Genomic DNA, 14991 nt, shown 5'->3' with positions numbered 1-14991 from the left:
ATGCCACTTAATTAATGTCCTGGCAACTTTACCTAGATCCGTAAAATATATCAGCTTATTATTGAAATAAACAGCAACAGGACAGTATTTATGTCCGTCATCACAACGATCAAAAGGCACAACATAACTAAAAGTTACTTAATGATTTTAAATTAAGCACTGAGCAGTTAGGGAATACCAAAATTCATCTGTCTGAAGCAGCAAAGTTCTGCCTCTTTATATGTATGGAATTATAAAGATGCCTATAATTACAAGATCATAACATACTTAAATTTCTGATACATGTTTGATCATTACAGGGCTCCTAGCTAGACAACAATCTTAGAGTACTCACTGTCTCCCATCCAACACTTGTCAGATTGTCAGAATTGCTACTTTTATGAAAGAATTAACAGAACTGTGTGCACTGTGAAATGTTCCAAAGCTCATGTTCAGATAAGCCTTAATTAATACTAAGCAAAGTATTTAACAGATATTTCAGAGAATTATGACTAGAAACAGTAACTTACATGGGAAATATTTACACTGGAACCATGAACGTAGCATGTGCTAGTATCCCAGGGTAAGCTAGTATTTTAAGACAGTTATGTGCCTTGTATTTTGTTTTCACTGCAGTTAATCAAGGTCCCTACTAGTGTTACTCATAACTCTTTTCTGACCTGTATGAAAAGGCTCTCAGCCCAGACCACGAGAGCTTTCACCATGCAGGAGTAGCATGGCCAAGAATACAGATTAAAGTCAGGTTCCTCCTTCACTTGTGCTAAAGTGAAAAGAATCAAATTAACTTCTTACTGCAGCACAAGAATCAAGAGACACTGGAAATTCAAGCAACAGACAAGGGAGTGCAGCAAGGATAATAGATAAACTTAAGTGTATTTTTGTAGTTTTGCTTTCCCAGCCTCAGTATTAATCCTTGAGGCTAGATACGCAGTTAACTCATTCTCTCCTTAGTATCAGACAAAGCCACGGGTATTTCTAGAGACACAAATAATGTAGGAAAATACATTACTGATGGATCTGTGCCAAAGTAAACAGCTTCTGCAAAGAAAGCTCCATGTACAACAGTCACTATACATAACTTTTTATCAGTTAGGATAAATCTTAGATATATGAATATCAAGGCTTTAAGTCAATGTTTTAGAATTATTCCATCTAATGCTTAGGCTAAGGGACCCACGCTGCTTATTTTCAAGCTTTGTTGCTGACTCAACCAGCTATTGAAGACAAAAGACATGCTGTTCTGAGCTTTCTATGAAATTAGTTTCCTCATTGTATAATATTCTAAACTTAATCAAGTGCATGGTTGCCTGAAATGTAAGTCTTTGAATCCAAAGAAAATGTGCAGCAGTCCAAATATCACTCCACTTAACTGACAGCTATGTAAATCCATTGCTTGCATTCAGCATGCGGGGGTCACATTTCTTGTTGTATCAGGTATAGCCATTCTGCACTGAATATATGTATATATAAAAGCATCCCAAACGAATATTTATTCTAACTTTTGCAGGCACATTTTATCCCTGACATGTGTTTCTATATTTTCAGTTTTCCATAAAAGAAGAATTTGAGAGCAAGCATTTTCATAGGAAGGCAAAGGAAATCCTGGAAGGGGTGACAACAAAGACCAAAAGCACTTTCCAAAATTACATTTACAAATTCATGAAAGAAAAGTGGCATCGTTCAAAAGGCACCTCTAATTCCTTTGCCATATAGGTAACAAGAAGCATACTTAATTAGACTGCAGAGTTACATTAACCTAACTAGGGCTATCTGAAAGCTGCCCCAAAAATGGCCTCACCTGTCCTTCCTGCCCTGCCCCAGCCACACACTCCCATCTCACCCCTTACACCACACCTAGTGGCAACACAGCTACACAGCGAATCCATCTCATTGCTGTAACAGAGAAATAGGGGGAAGGAAGCTTCGAAAATAAAACTCTACAAATTACTGTGATGTATCAGCCTTGCAATCGCTAGATAGAGTGTATCGAAGAGACAGAACATGCAGTAAAAGAAACCTCTTCTAGCAAGCACACAGCCTGAATAAGGCGCAGCCTGAAACCGCACCCCCTGTATACGATGATTTGGTTTTAGATTCAGGCTGTATATTGTACTACCTAGGCAAAAAAAGGTTGTATTTTGAAACTGGATTGCTTTTAAGACAAACCAGTCATATGAAGATGGCTTTGTCATATGCAGCATATGATTAAAAAATGTGAAGCTCCATATCATCAATATTCAGTTTTCAGTTTAAAAAACAACTGATGAAAATTCACAACAAGAAAAAAATAATTCTTAGCTGCCAAAATATTTGGGTACGTGCACAGAAACCTACATAAAAGATTATTAGAAAGAGTATATGCACTAGCAGACTACAATTGATCTCCTTTTGGATAGTTTACCTCAGCAGCTGCAAATTTGCTTGCTGACAGGGGAAATTACTCTTAATTTGTATGAGCATACTCATCACTACAAAGGGGAAAAAATGTTTAATGGATACAGGCTGTAAAGAAGATCTATAGGTTTCTCATCTCATCTGAAGTGATTACTGTCACATGTACTTAATACCAGCTCAGCCCCTTAGAAGAATATCCTAAAGAACATATGAATAATATTGTTGTTCAGGGTTTTATCATGAAGAAGTCATATATAAATTAAGGAAGCAAAAGGTATCAGAATTCACCCTGATATTAAATTCCAGTTTGAATTTAAGTGATGTATTCATCACTTATGTATGCAACTCAGGCTTTTCTGGTTTTGTTACTATTTCAGTTATTGTGAATTGCCCATTGCTAGCTGTATGCTGCTATGGTAGAACATGCTTTAACAAAATGTTGACCACCAGTGCTGTTGTTAACAAAGGCATTTTAAAAGACTTTAAACACCAACTGTGATTCTTTAGAGAAATAAAAGAAGCTAGCTATAAAGTATACTTCTGGATCCTTTGATTCTTAGTGCTCTTCTCTAAGCTTTTAGAGCGCTTTGTTTAATTCTTATGGCATCAAACATTAACATACTGAAACCAGCAATTAATAGTCAGGAAAGGTGGCTTGTTCTCTTAAATAAATGCATTTAAGATCTTTGAAACATTAACTTTCATAAAATAGTCACAGGAAATATTTTAAAGACTGACTTCTGCATCTTTTTCTGTGTTAGGAAAACCAGGACCCCGGATCAGGCTTTTAGACAAAGCAGTTCCTGATGGTTTGAAACAACCTTTTAAAAAAATAAATAAATAAAAGAAATCACACAACAGAATCTACAAGGAAGTTGCCCTCAGCTTTAATTCAGACACAAACCATTCCAAATACAAATTACAGCTGGTAATTCAGATTTTTCGAGAGACATAATAATTTTTAGATAGTCATTGCATTTGCATATGCAAGCCACTTGCACATGCTAACGTGGCAGTTCAGCAACCCAGTGACACACGAACTGCCTTCCTATTTCAAAGTCAGACTGAGGCTGGCCTGAAATTCTTTTGAAGACTAACATTACTGTTTATTTACATGTGCAATAACAGCAATTCATTAGCCTTGCAAACAAGACATTAAAATCCAATTACTCTGATTTTCAGCACAGTCTTCTGATTTCCAGAATGTGGCTGTTATATGGATAATATCACCTAATTCCACTCATACTAACTGCTCCATTACAGTAACACACAAAACCCCATGTTTTGTCTCTTCCTCTCACCTTCAACAGCTCCAGCCCTTGAGTAACGCAGCCTCCTGAATGCCAGTTATGCAACATTTGTTTGAAAGCAGGGGATGGTTAGGAAGAAGTGAGTTTTAGATGAAAGAGAAGGTTGATTGTTTAAAAAAAAAATAAAAATTATGCTCTCAGGAATTGCAGCTCTCTTGCAATAGTCCACATACATAACAGTTTGCTTCATCTAAGCAGCGCCCTACGCTGTAACAGATAGATGCATACACACAGAATGAATATGCATTACATAAAGACAACACACGCTGCAGAGAACTTCAGAAATGATCCAATTTTACTCAGATGTGTAGAATACCATTGTTTAAAGCATCTTCTTACTATGGCTGCTCTTTCAGCATCAGCATCGTTACTGCTACAGGAAAACTGAACACCTATTATCAAACCAACATTCAAATTAAACTAGGATACCTATTAATGTTTTATCTACAAAGGAGTACCATGGATTTTTAAAACGAGCTCTGAGGTTACCAGAACTACCAGCTATTACCGCACACACTACTGTAAAGAAATAGCGAGACAATGAGACATCCCTGCTCCATCCTACCTAACAAAACACTTTTTATCTGCATCAATATACACATATGCAGAGCCTATGAGACAATCAATTTTAATATAAATTCTTCCAGTAACCATCATTTAAACCTATTCAGGCCCTAACACTAATATTACCCAATGTTTTATCATTCTGTTTGAAACGATGGGCAACCCTGTTTTTGCATATAACTTATTATAAATTCACACAGACAAAACAAAATGCAATCTCCAAGAGGGCACATGCAAACATCATTTGCACTCTACCCTTCAAAACAACGTGCCAATTTATGTGACTTTTAGAGCCAGTAGGTCATACAGCACCCCAAGAGCCAAGAATTGTATTGTGATTGTCATTTTAGTGCTATTGTAAGTGGTTATGTATGGAAAAGAAATTGCAGGAAAATTCTTAATGTGGCAGAACTTTTTATAATTTTATGCAGGCCCTGAAAAAAACACTACTGAATTTATTTTCCACCTCAAATATCATACATAAAAGTTAAAATTAAGATGACATAAAAATAAAAATTACTAATGGATGCTACTCCTTTCTTTCCTGAAAAGAGCTGTCATTAAATTGAAGAATTTATTTGAAGATGAAGAGTGAATATAAGATTTTCCCTTTTGTGCACACAAAATTGAAAGATTTTCTCCAGATGAGCTCTAAATGAATCAAAACTTGGCAAATTAAATTCACCTTAGGGACATTTTATTCCTGAGTTTGTAAGACTAATATTAACATTTACTGTGAAACTAGGTATCCCAGTACATTCATAATAAACTAAAGCTTTTATCTGAAGTCTGAATTTAAATGAAGCTATTTAAAGAATTAAAATCCTGTCAACTTCTGCTCTTCAGAGGCAGTATTTTTTCACTAATTTCTAATAAGTATTTTCAGTTCATATATACTTTATTATTCCACAGTATGCAGCGCCACTCAAATAATTCAAACAAGTAGAAGACTAACTGTTGGCACTAACAGCTCAGCTTATACCAAAAATGAGGCATCCTATCAATCCGACCAGCATATGATCTGATTTTTCTTTACAAACCACATTAAATTATAAAAATATCAAGAATTTACTTGCCATGAAATGAATGATGTCAGTTTAAGAGAATAGTTAAGTAAAAGTCTTCCTATTCTTACCCTTTCAGAAAAAATGGAGAAAAGTAAAACCTTAAGAAACTGCCTATAGATACTTCATTTAAAAGAAACCTGAAACTGGAAAAGTTGCATATACATCTCAGAAGTGATCAGTTCCTCTAGAATTATTTTGCTTAGTATCTAAGCACCTCATTCAAAAAGCACTAAAACAGGTATTAGTAATCTCTCTTTTTAGGCAACTGAAAAAAAAAAAAATCACATTTTTTAATAACGATAATTCATCCTTATATAATAGGATCTTTTATAACTGATAAGCATATGGCTATGCCACCCCTGATATCTAACGTCTCTAAAAGTTAAAGGGAGACCGTTCCTAATTAGTAGAGAGAGCAAATAAAGATACAAAGAAAAAAAAAAAGAACAAAAATATAATAGAACAGCATTTCTGAAACTTTTTAACTTTTATCGCTGGGAAATTTGTTCAGTGCAAAAAGACAGGCACGCTGTGTTTCTAATATCTGTAATCACAAATTGTGCAAGGTACCATCTTCAAAGATTTCAGCATGCTTTCCTGCAAAAGGGGGACCTTTACAATTTTCAGTACGCTATTCGCCGTAAGCACATGTCAAAAGAAAAGATGGTCACCGTACCAGTTTTGGCTGTAGTCTAGGACAGCAGTCTATTTAGAAATATGAGAGTTCTTCACTTCATAGACACATTTCTGAAGAACCACTGCAAGAAGAAACCCATATGTTACATGCTACTCTTGATATTCTCGCATTGTTTGTGACCAGACTGCTTAACAGAGCGAGCTCTGATGAAATGAGTCGCTCCCGCTGTACTAGGCAGAGAACATACGAGTTATTCCTCGCTCCATAAATGCCTAAAATCCCCCATTTTCAGTTAGGACAAACAGATGCAGTGTTCTGAACACAAATATTTGCTACAAAAATACTCTAATGTTTCAGTCCATTAACCAACCTGCTGTGGCAGCTGGTGAACAGTCATCTTTTTAATTAGACACCCTTACTGATTAATTAGTCTCAGAACACTGAGCAGTGGAACCCTGCACGATGCCATTGGGACAAAAAATATTGTTCTTCCTAGTGCTAACTTAATATCCTTTGGTATTGCTGCAAATAACAAGCTTGATTAATTTTCTACTCAAACTAAAATAGCCTTCCTATATAAGTAATTCTCTCAATACACAGCTAAACTGTTTCAACCCAACTGTTTCACACAAAAAAAACCCACCACCAAAACCACACAAACATGGTATCAAGGCACCAGTTTCAAAGTTAAGTGCATTTAATCCTATTTGCATAGACACAGGGGCTAGTTTGTAATCTCCTCCACTTTCCATTTATTAACTATGGAGCAAACGAGCAATAAAAATAAAAAAGCCAAGTAAATATTAAGTATGAAGCAAAGAAGCAAATACCTTGTCTTGTTTGAACAGTTTTGGTAATTTCAAAGTGTAAAAAGTAAATACATTTCTACATTAAGTTTACATGAAAGCTTATTATTACTTCAGTCCTTTGAGATCAGTTTGCAAATAGATGCACTAAGGAAAACAGGTAATTAAAATTAATTCAATGCATGGAAGACTGATCATGAAACTTCAACAACGATACTTGCTATTTTTAGCTATCCTATCGCTAACTTTTAATTTTGGACAAGAGACCACTATTACACCTTTGGGAGAAGAGATGATACAGACATCCATTTGCAGGACTTCTCATAGTCCAACCACTACAAATAAAGCTTCTGTTCTCAGAAAGTGCTTGTAATAATGAAATACAGCTGTTAAAGCAGTTAAAAGGTTTTTCTCTACCGTAGTTCCTCCTTTTCTGTAGAGGTTTGTAACAGAAGTGGTAAGATTGATCCAATAGCAAGCCAGTCAAGTTGTAGCCAGCAAAGCTACATTCTTAATGGAAATCAGGTTATAAACTGAAAGTATTTATAATGAAATGAAACATTTAACAATCACAAATCCTACCTTAAAATGGTCCATCCAAAAGTTTTCAAACTACAGAATGTGAATGATTGCTGCCTTTTTCTGCTTTCATTATTTTACTTATGCAACTACATACAACCCTGACAAGCGCTACTTTCTAAACTCAGGAAAAAGAACTTGAGCATAGGCAATTTCGACAGTATCAGTTAACAGCACTACAAAACAGGCACCCAGGCCGTAACACTGAAAAGGATGGAAAGAAGTCTTGGCCTACAAATTCAGCAGTGAGAACACATACAAGAATGAAACCGTCTAAAACACAAAAGCGAAACATTAATAATAGGCAGCATAAGATGTAATAAATAAAACATCTGTCCCAATTCAGATGCAACAAGTGTTCGACAGTAAGTTGCTTTATGACTGCCATCAAGCAACAGCAGATTTCTAACAATGTACACAGTGCCTGATGCCTCTTCTGAAAGGGACAGTGAGGAGTGAGGCCAGCAGAGTGGGGCAAAGCAGAGCATAACTATTGCTGAAGACGACTACCAGTCACCTCAGCTGTTAACAGGGTAAACTGTGGCTTGCCTCTGGCCAGCTTATTGGAGCTCAAAATATATCTTGTCACAGGAAGAATTCGTCCGAGTCTCATGAGAAACTAGTGAAGCTGAACATGAAATAATGTCAAGTAGTCAGGAGAAAAACTCTATCAATGAAGTAACCTTAGCTTATGCATGGTTTTCTACTTACCTTCTTTTAACAAATGGATCTGACACACTTTTACAAAAGCTCTATATACAAGTACCAGTATTACCCCTTCATTATCATCACATAAGCAGATTTTTCTCTCTGATTTGCATTTGTGTTTTCCTTAAAAAAGTATTTATCTCTGCTGGTGTATCTTTTATTTTTCCCTTTCTTTACTGTGCCACGTGCAGCAGGGTCAAAAGCCTATGGCACACATGACAAAGGTAACTAAGGCAGATTTTGATTGTCATACAGTACAGATTTACATATGTGTCAGAAATTAAACAGCTGCCAAATCACAACTCCTACTCTCTAAAATTGTATGCAAGACCTACTATTGTGCTTCAGTCAAAATTTCTGAGAGGCTCATAGTAATCACCAAGCTGGAACTCAGCAGGAGACGTGAGATATAGCAAGACAGTGCTTGTCAGTAAGAAAGTATCTGTGAGAGCAGAAGCATTTCTTTCTCTCTTCCCTCCTGGAACTCCAAACTCAGCTAGAGATGGGAAATGTATTGGCGTGTGAGTGATCTGATATGGGAAAGGAAACAGTTCACTAGATCATTCTTGGCAGACTGTTGACCTCCAGCACAGAGGACTAGAGGACATGTTTTTTGGAGAAAAAAAAAGTATGGCATTGATTTTTCTAAATAAGATAGAGATTTTATTTTGCTTTCTGTGCTGAACTGAAACACTAAAACAAGCCCAAATTACTCTCTCCTATAGAACAAGTTGAACGGAACACTCCTCTAACTAAAAAATACTGCAGTAGATTTCTAGGTATCATATGTTCAATACTAATAATTCCAGCTCTGGGGTTCACCTTTTAAGCTATGATAGTAAAATGACAGTTTTCAAGATTTGTTCCTCAAGTTAGCCCTCTGAAATTTTCTTCAGGAAAAAAAAACCCTTTAGATCTAATAATCAAAGAAATCAAAGATGTCAAAGATGCTTTTAATGACAAGAAAACCAGCTGGCATTCCTTACCTTATTGGTACGTACTAGCTAACACTATATTCATTATTACAATAGTCTACAACATTTTGCTATAGCATTACACTGTTCAGCCATGTTATTTTCATCAGCAGACAAAAACCCCAACTGCACCTATATAAACTTATTTTCTTACAAATTCGTGAATGCAAAGATTTTCCTAGTGATTTCCAGGTGCCCTCTTTCTCACCCAAGTACTGCAATTGGCAATTTAGCCAAACAGTGCAGGTGATGCTGGACGACCAGAAAGGGGAAAGGGCTGGGGTGTTGGGAGAGCAGGCTCTTATGAAGGAGCTGTTATAATCAGCTAGGAGACAGAGCAGCATGGGACAGGGTGTTACGAAAGGTTCAAGGGACCTGGGCAGTTAATGGGGAGCTGTTTGAGTGAGAGAGCTGTAGGAGGGGGAGTGGTATGAGGAGGTAAGTAGGTAGGGGGGTCATGTCCACAGATGTTACTACCACCTCCTACTTCTTCTATCACTGCACACTTTATTCTCAGGGCTGCAAGTGCAGAATACTGCCACCTCCAACCACCTGGGAATGTCTTACAGAAATACGCTCAGGAATCTACATGCTCACATAATATACTACTGAAGTGGTCAAGGCACCCACAAAAATAGCCAGCTTCCAGAAGTGAGCCTAAACAAGAAAAGTTAAGCAGAATAACCAAAATAAAAGGAGACAACGAATCTGTGTAAACGTATGCATCAACTGACAGAATCAAGATGAAAGCTATGTATTTGATGGGAAGAATTACAGAAAAAATAAAGTACATGATGTTGGCATATTGGGATGGTAGCACACAAACTATGCAGAAAAAAAGAAATCAATTCTGCCTTCTTTGTGCAGGACAAGTAAGTGAACAATCATTAATACCCAAATAACTCTGAAGTTTAACATGCATATTATTATTGACACACATAAGATAACACTAAAACAAAGCTTTTAGTAGGATTCAGAGAATAATATATACATCCCTTCCCCCCCCAAGTAGAATAATTCACATTACCAACATACCAAACTGAAACTGAAAGTAGTTCTGTTCACAGATACAAATATCAGATAATAATTGATTAAAAAAAAAGCTACTAAGTTTTTCTCGAGCAGCGAGTATTAACTATTCCTAAAAATGGGCCTTGGCTTTGGTTTGGCATAGACTCTCTCCTGTTCATTTCTTTTCATCAATCCTTTCATGCAATGTATGCCAAATGATGTGATCGCCAGCAGTTATATACAGTCAGAAGAAATTCTGTGATTTCAGAATAAAAGTGATTTACTTCAGAAAAAAAAACTGAGTTTGCATAAATGCTTCAGTTCAGAATAGGATTTAATTTTCTAATCCATAACAGTATAATATTTCATATTAAATACTGTATGCAATATCATCTTCCAAAATATACGTCACTGAAATATTTCTATCATGAAAAGGCCAAGTGTAGCAAGGTATTTTTAAGGCATGAGGCCCTAGCATCAAGATAAGGCTTGCATTTTAGAAGTTTTCCACTCCCTCCTCCGCTGTGAAACAAACATCTTCCCCACTTTTGGAAAGCAAGAGCAAAATAATGGAGGTGGTTTTGATGCAACGTACAGCTGACAGATGTCCTGTGAATGGTTTCTAAGGAAAATATAACCCAACTGCAACGTCAGAAAGAAAAATTTACACTATCCAAACATCCTTCTTTATTGGTAAAGGAAAAAGAAGCCACGAGGACAGATCTTGCTCAGGGGACACTTTAAAACTTTACAAACATAGCGGGTAGGTCAAATTAAGAGGACAAGAATCAAAAAGATATGACAACAACATTGTGAATGGCAACTTTTACTAACAACATCTACCCCAGAACTTCTGTACAGACATATGATTCATCCAAACGCTTTCTATGCGCAACATATAAAATTATCTTCATCTGTTTCTGCCATTACGACCATTTCTGAGACTGCTGTTTTTCTCAGAGTGCTTAAACTACCCTGCAGTGGCAAGAATTTCAGAACCCCGATCGTGAGTTTACCTCCTGGCACTGCAGAGAGTTTTTGCTACTACAACACAGCACTTCTGAATCTTTCAATCACAGCTATAAGCAGTCTGGAACACCTATGCAGATAACTTTTTATAATGTTTACTGACTGTTTGATGACATTAGGATACAGAATGGGAAGAGATTCAGAACAGGGTTCTCCTCTCAGATCGCCCATACAGAAAGGAGCCTGGTTTCCTGCTACGTAAAAATGTTTTTAACATTCTTTTTTAAATAAGCAACAAAGGAAGAAATACCCAACTTTGTGGGGTTTCGTTTGGTTTTGTTTTGGGTTTTTTTAAAACTAAAAACCAAAAAATTAAAGCATACAGAGAACAGAAGCTGTTGAAAAAACAAAGCAATGAATTTGAGTTTATAAAAAAAACCACCCCTTCACACCTGAACAACAAGCTGATGTGCTTATTATCATCACAGCAAGTGAATAGAAAGCTAAATGTCAAGTATTACTACAGATATAGGTCAGCAATTTCTATTGTTAATGCCATTCAGCAGGTACCCATGGCAGGAGGTAAAGTCACCTAATCACAATTTCAGTTGCTTAAAACAAGTCAGACTGTTTCACTCTTTTGCTATTTTACCACTGAATAAAACTGCTGCTTGGTAGAATTCATTTTAACCAAAGAATAAAGAAAGAAAAAAACAAAAACACTTACCATTGTGATGAGAATTCTATATTTATCCAGCATTGCCTGGTTGTCATGGCATCCTGCCAGCAACTGCCAAACCTCTGCCCTCAGTGCTTCTGGAACACCGCTCTTCACTAGGGTAGATAATCCATTTGGTCTCACAACAAGATTATTGTGCCTGAGAAACAGACAATCATTTGCCTATTATATTTCAACAACACGAGTAGAAATCAAGATAAAAATATGAAAAGTTTTTCAACTTTCCAATGTTATTCTGAAAAGTACAGTCAGCAACTAGCAACATAAAGTTTTCTTCCACTGGTTACACTAATTAGTATTTGTCAGATGGAAAGCAAAAACTTTGCCAGGATTTACAATAAGAACCATGGCAAAATGTAGTGATATCCAAATTCTCTAGGTTTCAAGAAATTAATGAAAATTAGAACAATAAATAATTGCAGAAGTTGAACCAAACTGGCTAATGAAGAACAATTTGACTTGACAGAGAAAACCATGCCAACTGTGCAGACAATTCAATTTAAATATTTGTTCAACATAGACACTTAGCTTAGGTTAAGAAAATAAATTTAAAATAACCTAAGCTGCATAGGGAAATGAATTTTGGAAAACAAATAAAAGCCAGTTTTCAGAGTACTAACATAAAGACTGAAGTTCCAGTTTAACACTTAATGCCAAGAGTACGTTGCAAGTCCCACAAAGCAGTAACACTTACACACACCTTGGTAAAATCCCACCATTCCAAATAAATCTGCCTATTAGTTTGAGCTGGTGTTTTACTATCTGTTTATACACATGACAAGAAATGTAGGAAGACAGTTGCAGGATGATTTGTTTTATTTTTCAACACTGCGTAATTAATCCTACACAAGTTTGTATATAGACCTATGAAAAGGCTGTATTCAGACAGGTTGAATGCTAAAGATGTGTTTATCAAAAATAATCCAATCACTGAGCCCATATATTTAGGATAAAATCACTGCACATGCACAATATTGCAGAGCTTTCAGTCACAGATGTTCAAAAATCCTTTTTGAGATAATAGTGTTTACTGATATAGATGAAACCTCACTTTGACTTATTATGGCAATTTTCATAGCAATGCAGCAGGAAGACCGCGTGAATTGACTCTTTTTTTTTTTTTTTCTTTCTAATGTAGGAAGTGCTTTGCTCTCTCATTGTTTTGACCATTGTTATGTTTTTCAACTCTACTGGTAGGAGAATAGTGAGAGTGGCAGTTTAGCCAAATGCTAGCAAGCTGCGATTAAATTAAATAACCTGTAATTTGACCTTCAGTTTTAAGTAAATGTTTAGAGTAGTCATTCTTTGAAACTGGTCATTAAGATGTGAACAGTTTACCACTACTGTTTAAATTTAAAAGGTGCTCTAAATAAGTTTCTTTTTCCTATACTCAGGGGACGATATCGCCATTTTTCCAAGTGACTTGAGAATTAAAAAAAAAAATAAATAAAATGAGCATGATTATATAATGGCCTGGTTCTTTTAAACACAATAATTATTTTAAATTTTAAATGCGTAGTGCAAGAAAAGTAATTTCAAACTATCATTCGGTTAGCCAATTAAAACCCAACTAGTCCCTTTTCCCTTAGACCCTAGATTAATGGTCTTGTGATAGGAAAAAACTAGAAAGAAAAAACAATATCCACAGAAACATTAAAAGCACTAGACACTAGAATTATGAAATATACATTCAGGAATAAATAAACAAAGTACACCAGAAACTTAAAGCTCAAGTTGTGTGAAAATGAAGCATTCATAGCACACTTCAAAGCAGATTAGTTTGGTTATTAGCATGGATTTGGTCATATGTATTATATATGAAACACAGAAGGCCACCTCTGAGGACTCAGCAAGCAGATAAAATAAAATTAACAGCTAAAAAAGTGCATTCCCATATAAATGTAACAGGAAATTTTCCAGTGACACCAAGAAAACAATGCAAATAATTTATGGCAACAACTAACAGAGGTGCACATTCCTTCCATGCTCTAATGCCATCCTTTCTACCAAACATTCACAACTGAGAATTAAGCATCCTACAGTACACCAGATTTTACTGGATTTGTCATCTATTTAGAGAGTTTTACATTAGAGGTAATACTGGAGTACTGTGTCCAGTTCTGGGCTCCCCAGTTCAAGAAAGACGAGGAACTCCTAGAAAGAGTCCAGAGGAGAGCTACCAGAATGATAAAGGGACTGGAGCATCTCCCCTACGAGGAAAGGCTGAGAGAGTTGGGCTTGTTCAGCCTGAAGAAGAGAAGACTGAGAGGGGATCTCATCAATGCATACAAATATCTTAAGGGTGGAAGTCAAGAGGACGGAAGCAGTCTGTTTGCAGTGGTGTCCAGCGACAGGACTAGGGGCAATGGATGCAAACTGAAACACGAGAGGTTTCAGTTGAATATGAGGAAGAACTTCTTCACTCTGAGGGTGGCAGAGCACTGGAACAGGCTGCCCAGGGAGGTTGTGGAGTCTCCTTCTCTGGAGATATTCAAAGCCCGCCTGGATGAAGTCCTGTGTAGCATGCTCTAGGTGAGCCTGCTTTAGCAGGGGGGTTGGACTAGATGATCTCCTGAGGTCCCTTCCAACCCTTACGATTCTGTGATTCTGTGATTAGTCCACGCAGCAAAGCATAACTCTAACTTTAATAGACAACTTATCAGTTTCTGAACATCTGTTTGGGAAACAGCTTGATCATTAGTAATCCTTGCTCTGTGTTCTACAATAACGAACAAACACACATTTTTCCCTCCTTTGTCTAGAGGCCCAGGCACCTTACATTGCTAGACACTTTCCAACACCTGCTTGGCCAGACTATACAGAAACAAGCATAAAATAAAAGCTGGTCTTAGTCTTATCCTCTAGCACGTGGGGAAAAATGGGTCATTCATGGATGACATCTTTAATTTGTTACAAAGTGCTGTAAGTCTTCTGCGCAAAATTCAAAGACATAATTTTAAAACATCAAAGAGCAAGGATACAGAACAGCGATGCATAGACTATGCTCCAACTTAACAAACAAGTATTTCTGGTTAAAGACTGCTATTGACTATTACAATTTTTTAAAATAACAAACAAAAAACCCCCCCCAAAACCCATCAGAAACATTTAAGTACTCAGCTAAACTAGTTCAGCTTGCAAGAACAAATTTAATGCTGAGGATGCACTAAATCATAAAACAAATTAAAATATACTCCATTACTTTCCAACTGTTCATTTTATCTTTTTGGTAA

The 14991-nt window shown here is 36.4% G+C and overlaps 1 protein-coding gene across 1 annotated transcript in view; it reads right to left on the bottom strand.

Annotated features, from left to right (window-relative positions):
- Nucleotides 1–14991, bottom strand: part of RABGAP1L (RAB GTPase activating protein 1 like) — a 224685-nt gene that overhangs the window by 170146 nt on the left and 39548 nt on the right. Inside the window, exon 13 of the mRNA XM_035898056.1 lies at nt 11747–11897. Within this exon, the coding sequence (XP_035753949.1) occupies nt 11747–11897 (151 nt within the window). The remainder of the gene's footprint in view (nt 1–11746; nt 11898–14991) is intronic.

The sequence above is a fragment of the Egretta garzetta genome, unplaced genomic scaffold, assembly GCF_000687185.1.
Source record: "Egretta garzetta isolate BGI_Z169 unplaced genomic scaffold, ASM68718v1 scaffold187, whole genome shotgun sequence".
NCBI lineage: Eukaryota > Metazoa > Chordata > Aves > Pelecaniformes > Ardeidae > Egretta > Egretta garzetta.
The sequence above is the reverse complement of the archived record's forward strand: the minus strand, read 5'-3'. Positions and strand labels throughout refer to the sequence as shown.